Genomic DNA, 16,041 nt, shown 5'->3' with positions numbered 1-16,041 from the left:
AAAAATTTCCTTCCTGAGCCACATTTTTTCTGATGGAATTAAAACAACTTAATGTTGTATTTTTATGAAGTCACAACCAATTTGAGTAGAACACATTCCCAGGGCAAGCACAGAAATTCATCTCATGACTTTTCATTTAATGAATCACAGCATCTTTTTAAAACAGAGAAATGCTGTCAGTCTTTTCCAGAAAACACAGCTAATTATCCTCTCTGTGATTTTCATTTTTTATTGGCAAATGCAAATTTTTAACCATATCTCCAAAAACACCCATTTTTTTTCCTCTGGTATCAAAACTAAAAATCATTTTCTTGCATTCTTCAGCTTCAATAGACATAGGTGTGGAGCTACTTTAGAACAGTGACTGCTTCCTGTCATACCAGTTATGGCAGTACTGTTGGCAAAAGGGGAAAAAACCCCATAAATTCTCTTCTGGTGTTTGAACAGCTAAAACTCCTTCTGAACAAATGAAACATTCTGACAATCCAAAATGCAATGAAGAATTTTTCTGTTTCAGAAGCTCTAGGCAAAGCTGTTTTGGCATGTCTGTAGCTTGTTCCTCTTGCAAACAAAGGGGCAGCTAGAGGGGAAAGTCTTTGGGGGAAGAAATGCTGTCAGTTGTAAGAAATGAAACATGTAGACCCACTCTACAGCCCAGCTAGTGATTACATGCAGGTAATTTTGTAAGAGCCTAAACCAGCTGCCAGTGATAATAACGCTGCCATTTGCACTGATTTGGACAGGAAATACATCTAACAGACCTGCTTAAGGCTTCCCAGAAGCATGGGCCAAACTGGTATTTCGCTCATTGGGGCTGGGGCCAGACCAGAAGGAAAGCACTTGGAAGGCAGAGGTGGAGGGAGCCCTGCAGGGCAAGTGCTTTGCCAGGCTGACAGCAGGGCTGCTGCAGCAGGGGAGCAGCAGAGATGCTGCAGAAACAGGGGAGCAGCAGAGATGCTGCAGAAACAGGGGAGCAGCAGAGATGCTGCAGAAACAGGGGAGCAGCAGAGATGCTGCAGCAGCAGAGGTCCTGCCTTGCTGCCTGCCAGCTCCCACCACATTCCCAGGCAGCCCCATTACTCTCTGGAAGCAATGCCAGCCCAGCTTCACAGGCCCTCAGCACTTGCAGAGTAAGGGGCAGAGGTGTGAGCATATCTACATTTTTTAAAATCATATATAATTTAGTTCACATTAATCTATTAGACAAGCAGTACACCATAACAACACTTAAATAACTAATTTATAATCATCCTTGGGGACAAAAATCCAGGAAAAGTTGTCCTTTTTCCACCCATGGAAACTGTTGGGGCTATGTCATGTGTTACAATGCAAAGCTACACCTTCACCTTCCTATATTATTTTTTCTTAGCTGCTTGGGTACAGCAAAACACAGAAAGCATGTGAGAAATATGTAAACAAAATATAAAAGTAAAAAAGTATAAAAGACCATAATTTAAATAGAAAAAAATTATAACAAATATTCCAGTTTTAACTCAATTTTTAGTTCCACAGACAAAAGCAAGGAAGGAAAAGGTTTCCTCTTTCAATTTTTTGAGGGATTTATATTTAGGTGTGTCCTGTAACTCATATAAATTCAGAGTGCAGCTTAGAAAGCCAAAAAATTAGCAAGTGTTTTGACCAAGAGATTGAGAGGTGATTAAAACTCATGGAAGAAGAACTCATTTCTAAGCAAGGATAACAGTCACATGGATGATGGATCATAATAACTTCATAGTCTGACCCACATGCAGTAAATACAGTGATGACTGTCATTTTGAATAAGTGAGGGGGATTGATGCTGATTATTAATCCATTTCTTGGCCAGTCTGATTGCTTCTGAGCCAGCTTCTCCACTGTTAGTACTTTCCTGAAGTATCTTAATAGCTTTCACCGACAGCCGCTTCCTTTTTAACCAGTCACTTTTCATACAGTGTGCTGTCCTAACTTATTTGACAGATTTCTTTCATTAATTGGTCTGCTTCTAGTATTCCTATAGCTGGAGGCTTGGTCTTCTTTTAGCAGGTAGTGTAACAGTGTTGCTACAAGCACAGGGTAACTTATAATTCTGCTTTACTTGCTGCAAAAAATAGTTGTTTTTCCTTAATTCCCAGGTGTTGCAATGAAAGCTTTATTTAATAAGCTTTTATTTAATAAAATAAAATGAAAAGCTTTTATTTAATAAAAGAATTAAAAAGAAAGTGAACTGTGCAATGAAAATAAGGACCTAGTACTTAGTGACAGTGTCTAAAATGGCAGATATCTGTACAGCAGACACAGAATAAATAAAGAAATATAGTTGCATGATAGAAATTCAGAAGCCAGCTAAGCTAACTGTGTCATTGATAGGTTTATATGAAGTTCCTGTAGAGATGTGTATTTAACATTTGCAGTAGGATAATATACATAGCATACTTCACAAGAAAAAAAAATGCTTTTTGGAGAGCAACAGAATGTCCAGGCCTGATTTTCTGTGAATGTGTCCAACCTTTAATATCTTTTCAAGTAATCCAAACTCCGTGCCAGTTGTCCCAGAATGACACTCAGCCTTCCCTGTAGTGTACCTCCTCAGCTGGGCAAATGGTTGTAAATGCTAGGGTTGAGGGTGGACTACATGTGTGAACTAGTTAGTGGCTTGCAGCTCTCAAAATAAATGGCTAAATATAAGTCCCCTCTTCTCAGCAGTGGGTACTAATTTGTGCCTGCCTTCACTAAGCACTTGCTTGTTTTTCTAAAACTTCTCAGAATTTAAAATCTTTCCAATATCCAGCTAGGTCCACACAAAGATAACGCTATAGTTATGTTAAAGTAATATTGCCCTGTGTTCAATTATTTATTTTCTGTTAGCAATAAATTCACGACATGCTACATAGCATGAAATTGAAAGGTACCTTTTCCTGATATATATGAAATTTTAAGCAAATTTAATTATATTTAGACATATTTTCTTCCTCTTTTTGAACAACACCCACCTTCTTACCAATCATGTCTTCAAAATTCCTTCCCTTTGTTTAAATAAAACATTTTATAAAATCTGAAAGCTGTGCATTTGTTTTATGTAAGTGATGTGGTCATGAAAGCCAGGTCTTTTATTTATACTTGGGATAATGCAGAGGTAATGAAAGCAGAATTGGACCTAAGAGGTTTTTTTGTTTCAATTATAAAACAATGTGGGTAAATGCCTTGGGTTTGACAGCAACAAAAGAAAGGGAATATTGTGCTTATGCCTTCAATCAGCTTTATTAGATCCTTAAAGAGAAAATTATGTGAAAGGCAGAGGAAGAAAACAACAAGCTAAGCAAGATCGCAATTTCAGTATAATTCGGAGAAAATAACTGATTTAGGTTGGTCGTCTTGCCAGGGTGAATGACTCAAGGCTTCCAAACAAGAAATGGAAACCAGAAGGATAGGGAAAGTCTGCAAGAACAAATTGAGAAGATGTGATTGACTGTAATGTTTCAAAATCAACTGCTGCAAAGATGAGTTTGGGCTCCTGCCCAGAATACAATTGAATGGTGATGTTCATTTAGACCCTTAATGCTGAAACAAAATAAGATGTAGCTGTGTTTCTGTTAGAAATTTATTTGTTCTTTCCAGTGTCTCTAGCTAGGGATATGATGTCATCTCCTCTTTCTTCTATCAGACCCTGCAGTGATTGCTGGTGCTGCTGTTTCATAATTTTTCTGAACACCAATTTTTTGAAGGAAGGCTTGAGTCCAGGTGATAATATCTCTCAAATGTGAAATGTCATCACTGTTCATTGGATGGCTTTGAAAAAATTTCGTACTCTGTGAGCAAATAAGCTAACTCAATTGGCCAAGCAGAACAGAAGTATAAGATCTTTGTGTGTGTGTGTGCATACTTTTTGACTGGCAAAGCCAGTCAAGTTTTTGTTACTATCATGGTAGTTTTTTTAATTAAGTAAATGGTTCATTCTGCAAAGATTTAAATAACTATCTTTAATGGGTACAATTTGTAAAATGTTATTTGTAAAAGTTGGGGGCAGCCGCTTGTCCTCCACCTCAGGCACAAGAGGTTCTAAAAGCGACTACGCTTTGTGCAAAAAATTAGTCAGTTGACAATAGACAGTGATGGGATGGGATTGTCTTCTACTTCCTCCTTTCATTTATTCCTTTCATCTCACTGGCTGTGCTTACTAACCTTTTTTCTGTTTCTATTTCAAATCAGGAAGGGAAAAAAACCCTAAACCACAGATCATAATTAAATACTGAGCTAGTTCTTACCATGTTTACTGAATTACATATTGCATATATGGATGTATATCCTCAAAGTTTCATGTGTTTTTAGATTTCTAAACTTAATGTGTTCCATAGGAATAGACCTTAACTCCTTCTTGTCTGTTTTCCATGAAGAGTTTTGCTTCCACAGAGGAAGGAGGAATAAAGCAGTGAAACCCACTTGGAAATCCCTTCACATTTTAGGGATTCATAGAAACATGAATATAGTTGCTTGGCTCTGCAGATTCTCCTGGTTCACAGTAGAGGTTCCTCCATCAGAAAATCTTCAGTGTCAGCCTTACAATAAGCAGATCAACTCAATGTCAGGTGCAGGGTGCTATCTTTGCACACGTATCCTTGCTGCAGGGTGGCTGACCTGGTGAAGAGGGCTTTAAACCAGGAGCCCCGAGGGAAGGGGGAGTCACCGCAGCTCTGGGGGAGGATGGGGAGGCTGCTGAGCAAAGCACCCAGGGTGATGTGAACCACAGGAACACAACATGAATAAAACAGGGCTCAGCTGGGGCCACCTCAGGCATTTTCATGTAAGGAAGTCCCTCTGAAGAGCCTGCACACTAGGGCACACAAGATGGGACAGAAACAGGGGGAACTGGAGATCTGTGTGCAGCTGCAGGGGAAGGATCTCGTCAGGATCCTGGGGATGCAATGAATGGACTGGGGCTTGGAACACAAGCCCTATGAAGAATGGCTGAGGGAGCTGGAGCTGTTTAGCCTGGTGAAAAGAAGACTCAGAGGTGACCTTATCACTCTCTACAACTCCCTGAAAGGTGGTTGCAGTCAGGTGGGCGTCGGTCTCTTTCACCAGACAGCAACTGACAGAACGAGAGGACACAGCCTTAAGCTGTGCCAAGGGAAATATAGGTTGGACATTAGGAAAAAAGTTCTTCACAGAAAGAGTGATTAAACACTGGAATGGTCTGCCTGGGGAGATGGGGGAGTCACCACCCCTGGATGTGTTTTAAAAAAGTCTGGATGTGGCACTCGGTGCCATGGTTTAGTTGTGGTATTAGGGCATTGGTTGGACACGATGATCTTGAAGGTCTCTTCCAACTTAATCATTCTGTGATTCTGTGACTGAGGGCTGCTGTGGAGGGATACAGACTCTTTAGGAAGGGCTGGCCAGGAAGACAAGGAGGGAGCAACTGGAGTGCATGGAGCCCTGCCTGAAGCTGAATGAGAGAGCTTGTGGATAAGGATTAAAGAGCAGACCAATAGTGGTGACTTGGTAGAAGGCATTTACTATGCCTACTATGCCTACTTACCTATGCTGCCTCACCTGGAGCAACAAGCAGATGGAGCCCTGTAGAGACAGCCAGAAACAGCCTGGTGTTTGTAGATCCTGATCCTTAATGGGGTCTTCAACTACCATGATATTTCCTGGAGGGACAATGTTGCAGGGCATAAGCAATCCAGCAGGATTAGTGATAACTTCTTGATACGAGTGGCTGGTGTACCAGAGGGTTGAACTGCCAGTCGGGTGGACTTTGACATGCTGGAGAAATGATCTGGCAGGAACCTCATGAAGTTCAACAAGGGGAAGTGTGAAGCCCTGTACATGAGGAAGAGTAATCCCACACACCAGTATTACATTCAGGGCCAATCAGCTGGAAAGCAGATTTGCAGCATAGGACCTGCAGGTCCTCATGGACACCAAGCTGGGCATGAGCTAGCAATATGGCCTGCAACCAAAGGGACTACTGGGCTGCTTTAGCAGGCTGCTTTAGCTGCCAGCAGCTCAAGGAATGTGTTTGCTTCCTTTCCCCCTACTCAGCACTGGTAGACCACAGTTGGAGCGCTTGGTCATTCTGGGCTCCCCAGTACAAGAGACACATGGACATAACACAAAGAGTTTGGGTGAAGGGCCACTAAAATGATTAAAGGACTGGAGCATCTTTCATATGGGAGAGACAGAAATGTTTGGAGGAAAGAAGGCTCAGAGGGGAATCTGAACAATGTGCACAAGTACTAAAGGAAGGGTGCAAAGGGGATGAAGCCAAGCTCTTCTCAGTGGTGCTCAGTGACAGGACCAGAGGTAATGAACACAAAGTGAAGCACAAAGGGGTCCATATGAACATCAGGAAATGCATTTCTACTGTGAGGGTAACAGAGCACTGGCACAGGCTGCCCAGAAAAGTTGTGGGATCTCCTTCTTTAAAGGGTGGTCGTTCTTTAAAGATACTTAGAAGCTGTCTGGACATGGTCCTGGACAACTGGCTCTAAGTGGCCCTTCATGAGCAAAGGGTTGGGTCAGTTGACCTTGAGAGGTCCCCTTCATCTTCAACCTTCCTGTGATTCAGAAGCAATGGATAATTGCTTTTCATATTTTCAGTTCCTATTTCTTTATTATCTTATTATCTTTATAATTATCTTATTATTTCTTTAGAACTTTCAAATAATCCATTGCCTGGTCTAATGGTGACCTGAATTACTGGTATTTCGACATTGACTTGTGGTGTAATGCTGGATTGCTCTTTAGAAGCTACTACCTGCCTTAAAAGATTAATGCTAAAATGACAAATGTATTGCTAAAGTTCCTAGTATATCCTTCCTCTCCACATTCGCTCTGAAATCCTTCTCTGAGATCCTCAGAGACTATGGAAATGTTACAAGGTTTATCTATCCAATAGCTGCATGCATTTTGAGTATACAAAAAGGCAGCCTGGAAAAGGAACGTGTTGTACTGTGTAAGGCTGGGTAATACTGCTGTGTGTTCTTAAAACTGATTTGTCTACACTGAATATTTGTCTGCTTATGCATCTCTTGCTAATGAAAAAATGCAGACCAAGACTGAGTCTCACTTTTTGTAGTGAGAGCTATGCCAGTGAGTAAAGCAGTGGAGGACATTATTTTTCCTATTCCAATCATGTGGAGTAGTAGAAATTGCAAGCAGGATGCCTGTTGAAGATATGCTTTCAGGGGTTTAGACTGAGCTGAAAGGAAGAAAGTGTTCACAGGGATCTGTGTTCTTGTAGCTGATCCTACTTGGACCTCAGTTTCAGTTTGAATTCACATTAAAATGTATGAATCACCTTCTTGAAGTTATTTGATATTTCAATTGCTTGTTGAATCAGCAATATGCTCTGAATTTGTATGAACCATTAAAGGCTAAAACGAGCCCAGGACTAAGAATAAAGACCAAGACCAGGCTGGATGGGACGCAGTGAAAGATTTTCTGCTTATGGCAGGAAGGTTGGAACTAAATAATTTTAAGGTCCCTTCCAGCCAAACCATTCTATGTTTCTATGATTGTATAATTCTATGGATCCAGCACACTTATATTATTATATCCATATATATAGGTATCTACTGGTATATCCATATCTATATTAATAGATAATAAATATATATTTGTATATTTGTTTGGAAGGCAAGACTTTGGGGAAATTTAAACATCTGATGACAACTGAATTCCTTAATCTCCTACCTTTCAGTATTTTGTCATGAAACCATCACTGTGTTAAATGCTCAAAGTGTCCTTTTGTCATGGTCTGGATTTTACACATTGCTTTCATCAGAGTAAGGATAAGCAATATGCCCAAACCACAGCATCTTACAAAGCCTAAATTATTTTATTTATATTGGAGAAGCCTAAGCAGCGAACTCCAGAGAAGCATTTGAAGAATGGGGAAAATGGTATAGCATTTGTAGTATTTTAAATTCACGTGGGGAATATGAATTTCGTTGTTTTCTTTTGTTTTGACATGTAGAGATTAACTATAGGAGAATCTGTTGATGTCATGTCTCTTACACACTCTGCAAAAGTATTCTAAAGAGTAGGCTGCTTTAGAAAGGTGAATCATCACATTCCAACATCACCACCTTTCAACATTTAAAAAAACACAAATGTTTTGCTTTAAGTATTTTTTTTTTGTGTGTAGACAGAATCCTCTAACAGTCCTAAATAAATGTGTATACATTCTGAAGATGGATAAATTGTAGGATATATTCTTGTTGGCTAATAAGGTAACTTATGACTGTAAGCTAAGACAGGGACAATGCAAATTAGATATTGAAAAGGTTTTTTTTCACTGTTAGGGTGTTCAGACATTGGAATAGTTTTTCCAGAAAGGTGGTGGAGTCACCATCCCTGGAGGTGGTCAAGAGGCATCTGGGTCTGGCACTGGGTGATGTGGTTTAGTGCTTTAGAGCTAACAGTGATAGTGTTGGGTTGATGGTTGGACTGGGTGATCTTGAAGGTCTCTTCCAACCTTGATAATTTTATTATTCTTCTTGGTGATTCCACAAGATCCCTTTCTGAATCCTCACCATGCTCTGTCCAGGTTAGTGTGCAGACCTAGCAGACAAGGACTGTCTATTTCTGCCCCACATGGGGATTTTGAAAGCTGCTTGTCATTTAAAGCATTCCAGAGACCCAGCATTATGTATCTACACTGACCTTGCAAGCAGAGCTCAGGCTCTGTAAATGCCACGTGTGCTGGCATGTAGCAGGCTGTATATATGTAGGTAACTGGACTTAAAACTGAGTTGTTAAAAGAAAAATCTTTGTACATTTTGAGTCATGCTTAAAACTAAACTTTAAAATATGTCTGAACTATCTGAAGATAGATGAACGCATCTGAAGATGAGCAAGCAGTGTTTTTGTATGCAACTTGTTGAAGTCACAGTTTTTTGCCAAATCTGTATTTTGTGATTTTGACTTCAGTTTTTAATATAAACATTGTTGTTCTAAGCAAATTAAAACAATGAAATAATACTTCTTTTTCATTTTCAAAAATGTTCCTTACCTTTTGAATACAATTTCTTGTATTTCAGAAAAAAAAATTATTTTTACATATTCATTGCTGATTTCTTTATATCATCTCTCCAGCATATGATATAATTGGTAGCACATTAGTTGTTTAGTGAGCAGAGAGTATCATTATTTGTCTGTATGCCTGGAAATGCTGAGAGGTTAGCTGCTTTACTCAAAAGCTAAAATAGAATTGGTAGTATGGCATTGATATGTTGTTTATCCGCACAAAAATAATTTCTTTTTTTTTCTTTGATAGATTACTCGGCTTCTACAAAGGAATACTTCCTCCTGTCTTGGCTGAGACACCCAAAAGGGCGGTGAAGGTAAAAACCCCATGCTTCCTCCCTTAAAAATATAAGTAGGGACAGTGGCAGCTGTAAAACATTTTATTTCGCCCCCACTGACTGAGATTAGAATCTTAAACTTATTTGGCATGTTAATCCTCTGATTTTTATTAGGAGGAAAGTTTCCTGTTGATAGCACAATAAAAACTGTCCTTGATTAAGAAGTGTAGGATAAGGCTCGTAAATCTTAAGCTAATTTCGACCTGTGTATCAAAAGCTACTGAAAAAATAAATAGCAATTATTTTATATTGTCGCAATTAATAAAATAGTTTAAGCTATATTTTAGCCTCATAATTGCCTCTGGTTTACATATTTTGTTTTACTGAAAATGCCTAGCAACTTGCAAAACAACTAACAGCTTAATAAATTAACACAAAAAGCCATTAAAGAAGCCACTAATAAGTACTTATTTAGTAGGTTTGAAGTGCTGCCCGGAGTTTTCTTGTGCTCCAACAAAAGCTCCGAAGAGCACTCTGCTCCATAGAGTAACTTTCAAAGAGACTGAAGATCATAATGGATAAAGCTCCTAATTGTGCAAAACATTTCACCCCAGCTCTCTTACAGTTATAAATGCTAGCCTATCAAAGTGCATTTTCTGTCAAATGCTGATCTGATTTTCCTTTATTATCCTTTATTTTGATTTGTAGAACATGATTTTAGTAATATTCCTAAGCAAAATACTTCAATACATCAATTTTTTCAGTTGAGCAATTCAACCTTTTTAATTAAAACTTAATTATTAAGCACATCATCCTAAAGTTCTAAATCTATCAAAGCAGCTATTACATTAAGTCTAAATGTTTCTTAGTCTTTTACTTCAGAACTTTGAAGTTTCTATAGTTGCACCAAATGTGTCTAAAAGCAGTTATTATACAGAATGTCTTGATTTTCCCGTTCTTTTTGTTTTTTTTTTCTAAGAAGGCTGCATATGATTCTGGTCCTTAGTCTGCAATTAATCATTCACATTCCAATTCCTTTACAGAGGAATAATATTTGTATAAAGTGACAGGATGTGACCTTGTAACAGAATCCTAAAGGAGCTCTGGTAATGTCATCTTCTTGTTTGCACTGGCATTTTAGATGCAAGTGACATATGTCACTTATCTCAAAATTATTTAATAAAACCAAGAAAACTAAATTCCTGTTTAATGGAAAAGTGGCAGTGAAGAATAGATGGATGATATTTAGAAGATTCCTAATAACTCGTTTTCTTCATATTGTGATGTTTCCTCTGTCTCTCCATTTATTTTCATTTGAAACAGGATAAAGTGTATCAAGTAGATCTGGCTGTTCTTTTTAGATTCTAGCATGTATTTAGTTAAAATAGTAACCCACATTTGATTTCTCCTACCAATTTGAGTCATTCATAAACTTTAAATCACTTTCCTTTACTCAAATTGATTAAATTGTCTTAAATATTCAATTTAATTATAGAATCATAAAAAGATGTTGAGTTGGGAGAGGTCTCTAATCAAAGTATAGCTGGCTTCAGGGTTAGAGCAGGTTGTTGCCTTGTCTAGTTGAGTTCTGAAATCTTAAAGGATGGAGACTGCAGACTCTCTGTGCTCCTCCTCCAGTTCTTAACTGTTTTACTGTGAAGAGTTTTGCCTTATATCCAGTCCAAATCCTCCTGTTGCAGCCATTGTGTGCTGCCTCTCACACTTCCATTGTCAGCCTCTGAGAAAGTCTGACTCTCTTCTGTATAAACTTTGGATGGTGGAAGACAGAAATAAATCACCTTACCTTTCTTTTCTCCAGGCTAAACAGACTCAGCTCTCTCAAACTCTTGTACATCATAAGCTCACAGCTCCATTAATGTCTTACTTGTCCTCTCTTAGTGGGATGGTTTCTACCTGGTTCTTGGACATTGATGTGAGAGCTGAGTGTTCTGCAAACATGAGAATCAAACTTAAATGTTAAGCATGTGAGCATTTTAATTAAATAGTTGAATTATTTTATTATTTACACCATTCCTTTAAATTTACTGCTGTCCCAAGGGCATCAGGATGACTTTAAGTTACGTTGAGATATCAGCTGTATTCTGCATTAGAACAACTCAGTGACAAACAGGGCTGAACAATAGTGTCCTTGTAAGGACCTGTATAATGAAACAATTCCTTGTGAGATGTCATATGCCAGTACAATTTTTAACATCCAAAGTGGAATTTGTACCCATGCTTTGACGTGGAAAGAATCCAACCTACCTCAAATTTCCACTAACTTTAGTTGGCTATGACCCCAAAGGAAAAGTTATTGCTTCCTTTGACCCACTCTCCAACCTTTTTGTCTTCTAAGAGTTGTCCTCATCTGAACAAGCCTCAAGTTTTCCCTTCTCTGCTGCCTAAATGACTACTGAGATTTAGGGGAAGACTATATTCAGGCCAATAATTCTGAGATTTGAGAAATCACAAAAGGAAAAAACTCATTTTCTAGGTTCCAGTAGGTTTTTTTATGTTTGTAATGAACTTTTTTGAAAGGTTCTAGTTATAGTGTCATAAAACTGCGTAGAGAATCGACAAGGGAGATTTTGTACTAAGAAATGTACTTGTGCTACTAGAACGTTGTATTTATCTGGTGTGTGTTTTTTCAAGTAAAAATAAAGCTATTAAAATGAAGTTATTTAGCTCCAGATTTTCAGTTAAATGTTGAAGATACAGCTTCATTTTTAGTCAACTATGTTCTCATGTCTGTCTTGCTATTTCTTTTTTTCTCTCTTTTTATTTCCCTTCTAAAAAGAAAGCTGGTATTTCTGGAAGATGAAAAGTCAAAGTTTATAACTTTCTGTTAGATTGAACTTGGAGGAAAGAAATGATGATGCCAATACAATGGTTAACAGATGAACTTTTGGGGCAAATTTATATTGCTCATGTGTTCCCAGACATCTTGTTTCAAGCATATATTTTTATCTTAGAGTTATTGAGACATCTGGTAAGTACTTTGGCTATTTTCTGTGTAACTTCAATTAAAGTGTATCTTTGCCAGATGGACAATATTGGTTATTATATACACAAAAGCATGTTTTAAATACGTTTATTCTGAGAAATTTTTTTTTGCACAAAGCTATTAACTTAATACAACTGTAGAGGAAAAGACAAATTATGCCATGTTTTTAAAAACATTTTGGGTGGACAGTATATGAAGTCATATGATACAATATGAAATCTTTTTTTGCAAAATTGTATGTGTACTAGCCACTCTAGTACACCTAGCAACATTTATGTTAAATTTTATTGCTATTGATTTTTTTTTTCTTTTAAAAATTATTTAAAGCATAGTTACTCTTAAGTAGATATTTTATTTATGGCTCTAGGAAGTTATTGATTTCTAAGGTAACATTTTAAAGACAAAAAAAAATTGCTAGGTAATGTAATTCTGCCTTTATTACAACTATTTTACAGATCTGTAACACTATGGAAAACATTAAGGAATACCAGAAATTCCATTAAAGGTTAAGAGGGTAACAATGACTAGAAAGATTCTGGAAAGAGAATAAAGCAAATTTTATCACAATAAGAAATTAATTTAGTTCAGTGAAGCAGCTTACCCTCCCACTTTGTCAGACTTTTACCTATATTATACCTTCAGTTGTCCAAAAAAGATGGAGCTAAAGTTTAAATAACACTTCTATCTTTTTTGGTTATTGTCAAGGCCAATGCAAAAATTTTAAACACATTTTCAAGATGCTTGCAAGATTAATGTTCAATCTCTACACTCTTTGGAGGGTAGTTAAAATCTGAGCCCCAGTTCTAGGACCTTTTCTGCAAAATGATATAATACTCCCAGCTGTGTATATAAAAAAATATCTGTCCAGTGGTCAGAGTAGCAGCCCATCAGTTTTCAGAATTTAACAACCCAATTTTGCATTATATATACATATTCCCTCTTGCTTTAAAACAGTGGCATTATTAACACATTAACACCCAATTCTCTGATGGTTTTGGTATGATTCCAGTGACTTTTCATTTGAAGAAGGTCTTGATCAAAAAACTTTTGTTGACTTTGCCATAGGAAAAAGGTTCTAAACAACTTCAAATGAAAATGTGGTGCTCATTACTTGTGTTCTTGTCCACGTGGTTTATGGAATAGCTGTCTTGTTCTGATAGGTCTGTTGTACTGAACCATGAGGGACAGAGCTTGTCTTCTTTGGCTGAGACTCAGCACAGGCCACACAGTCTTTCTGTCTTGTCTTAAAAACTCTATCCCCTTATGTTTCTTATGATTCCCACATCTCCATTGGCCTCATTGCTCATTGCCTTCCTCTCATGGTGCAGCAGTTTTATTGTCTCATGCTTGGGCAGATGCTGTGTGGAGGGATTGTAGCCTCCTCTCACAGACTTTCCAAGGATCCCACCTTCATTTGAACCAGCTTGCTCTGAACTGATCAAATGTTACAGGTCAACATTGGAAAGTAGACAGGAAAGTTAAAAGTTCTGGCTATTTTGCTAGACTGGGATGTGACAGCTCTTGTACTAGGAGATATGAACCTGCACTGTTACAGTCTTGGTGGAACTCTGACAGGTTTTTGTTCTTCATTCCCATCATACCAGTCATGTTGTGTGAAAGCCACTTTTTTTTGTATACAAAAACATGAATACTTCTTAGGCAGATTACAGGACTCACAAATAGAGACTTGTGTTGTTCCATGTGTGAAAATTATGTGGAATAACACCTCCAATCTTTTTAGTTTTACCCAGAATTCAAATACCTACTCTTTTTAGCCCACAAATTCTGCCATCCTCATGCTAGAAGACCATTTTCACTGCCCTCAGATCTGTCTTATGTGATAGCAACTGGACTGCTTTTTCAGTGGCTTCAGCAATGTGCTTGCAGAATAGGAATTTAAGACACTTTGGATTTTGTTCTATAAACTTATTTATTTATTATATATTTATGCTTATATATTTATTTATTATTATAAACTGGATTTTGTTCCTTCATAAACTTATCAAACTCTCCCCTACAAGTCAAAAAGATTTTACCTTCATTGTTCTTATTGGAAGACTGTTTCAGGACTCTACTCTTTTAGTTGCAAGAAAGCTTCATCAGATCTCCCACCACGTTCTACTTATATTTTGCTTTTACACTTAATTTCTTTGTGCTACGTATCTTCCTTGTTTTTCATTCTCTTGTAGTGTCTCTTTTGCTAAACTAAAAAAGGAAATCATTTATTCTCCTTCGTTCTTCATTCTTAAATAATATCTAAGTTCTCATTAATGGGCCTGGTAGCCCTGTTTTGAATATGATGTAGTATGAGTTGTTGTTTTTAAAATAGTGGCCTAGATTGTATGTTATATTTCAGAGGAAATCTTCTCAATAATTTGTAAAATGTCACATACACTCTTTCTTTAGAGTATATCTTGACCATGCATCTTGGACTTTATGTCCACAGACAAGGAGCTAGGCAACGAAAATCTGTTTGCCTATGCCAACTGAAAGCTTCCTACTGACTTCAGTGCAGAGTTATTCTAAACCTTCTTGGAAGAACAAATCCATTCATTAATTAAGCTTTGATTTTTATAAGAACTCACAGAAGGTATTCTTAAAATTAATGGGTTTGGGTGTCAAGAAATGGTAGGCTGTAAAATGAAACATTAGCAAATGTTTGCCTTTCACCAAGTTGGTGCAGGTGAAGCTGATCTTATTTCTTCCTTGAAAATCCCAAGAGTACAGCTTTCAAGACATCCTCTAAGGAATTACAGATGCTCAGCACTTCAAAGTGCTACTGTTTGAAAGCAGACAATTGACTGAAAGATTTATTTGTAAGGAGAGAACAGCAATGTGTCCATTGACAGCAGATTATAAAAGTAACAGACCTTCCATCTTCAAAATGCACAATTGTATCTCTCTGCTGAGAGGCAGACTAGTGCTTGAGAAATGCAAAAGCGATTGCAGCACATTACAACAAGGATATGGGGGTGATCTCTTGGGAAAATTGTAATATCTGCTACAACATTTAAACTAGTATGTGAAAGTTAATGCCAAAGGAAAAGTTTGTAATTTTAAAATATGTCCTATATGATGTAAGTGAACTTTAGATAAAGCATTACTTGAATTGCACTTATGCTTCTATTATGCATGACACGTTAATAAAATCAGTTATGAAGCCTGGTTGTCTACTCTTGCACGCCTAACACTGCTACAGAGGGTGTGAAATAAAAATGGCTTACATTTATTTTGCAGAACTGCCTGCAGCTGCTCAAGATAATGAATCTCCATTGTAGTCCGCTTTCTACTAATTTGCATAAGTAACTAATAATTTTTTTTAAATTCAATTTCAATCTGACTTCTATTCACAGTTTTTTACCTTCGAACAATACAAGAAGCTACTGGGATATGTGTCATTGCCCCCAGGACTGGTATGTGTGTATGTATGTATGTATGTGCAGAACTTCATGTTCTACTGTAGTATGTGTCTGCTGAACAGTCTGTCTCATCTGCTTCCTCCTACAGAAGAAACCCAAAATTAAATGGTCCAGCTCAATCCAGAGTTTTTCAAAACAGACTCGTCACTTGAAAACATTGATAAGAATTTATCAAAATTTATAAATTATGTTTCATATCAAAAACATTGATAAGAATTTATCAAAATTGATAAATTATGTTTTATATCAAATGTCCTCAAAATAATTCCATACAATGTCATAACACTCATTAACATGGGTAATGACAACCACCGTGGAAAGTCTGTAT

General features: G+C 37.4%; 1 protein-coding gene across 2 annotated transcripts in view; it reads left to right on the top strand.

Annotated features, from left to right (window-relative positions):
- The window catches only part of SLC25A21 (solute carrier family 25 member 21), a 236,920-nt gene that overhangs the window by 205,197 nt on the left and 15,682 nt on the right, over nucleotides 1-16,041 (top strand). For both annotated transcript variants that reach the window (XM_088057513.1, XM_088057514.1), the window contains exons 4-5: nucleotides 9,263-9,329; nucleotides 15,648-15,707. In XM_088057513.1, coding sequence (XP_087913639.1) covers nucleotides 9,263-9,329; nucleotides 15,648-15,707 — 127 coding nt within the window. The remainder of the gene's footprint in view (nucleotides 1-9,262; nucleotides 9,330-15,647; nucleotides 15,708-16,041) is intronic.

Source organism: Pseudopodoces humilis, chromosome 7 (genome assembly GCF_049639895.1).
Source record: "Pseudopodoces humilis isolate 2021_Gansu_Grassland_sample_001 chromosome 7, ASM4963989v1, whole genome shotgun sequence".
Lineage (NCBI taxonomy): Eukaryota > Metazoa > Chordata > Aves > Passeriformes > Paridae > Pseudopodoces > Pseudopodoces humilis.
This window is presented reverse-complemented; position numbering and strand designations above follow the sequence as displayed.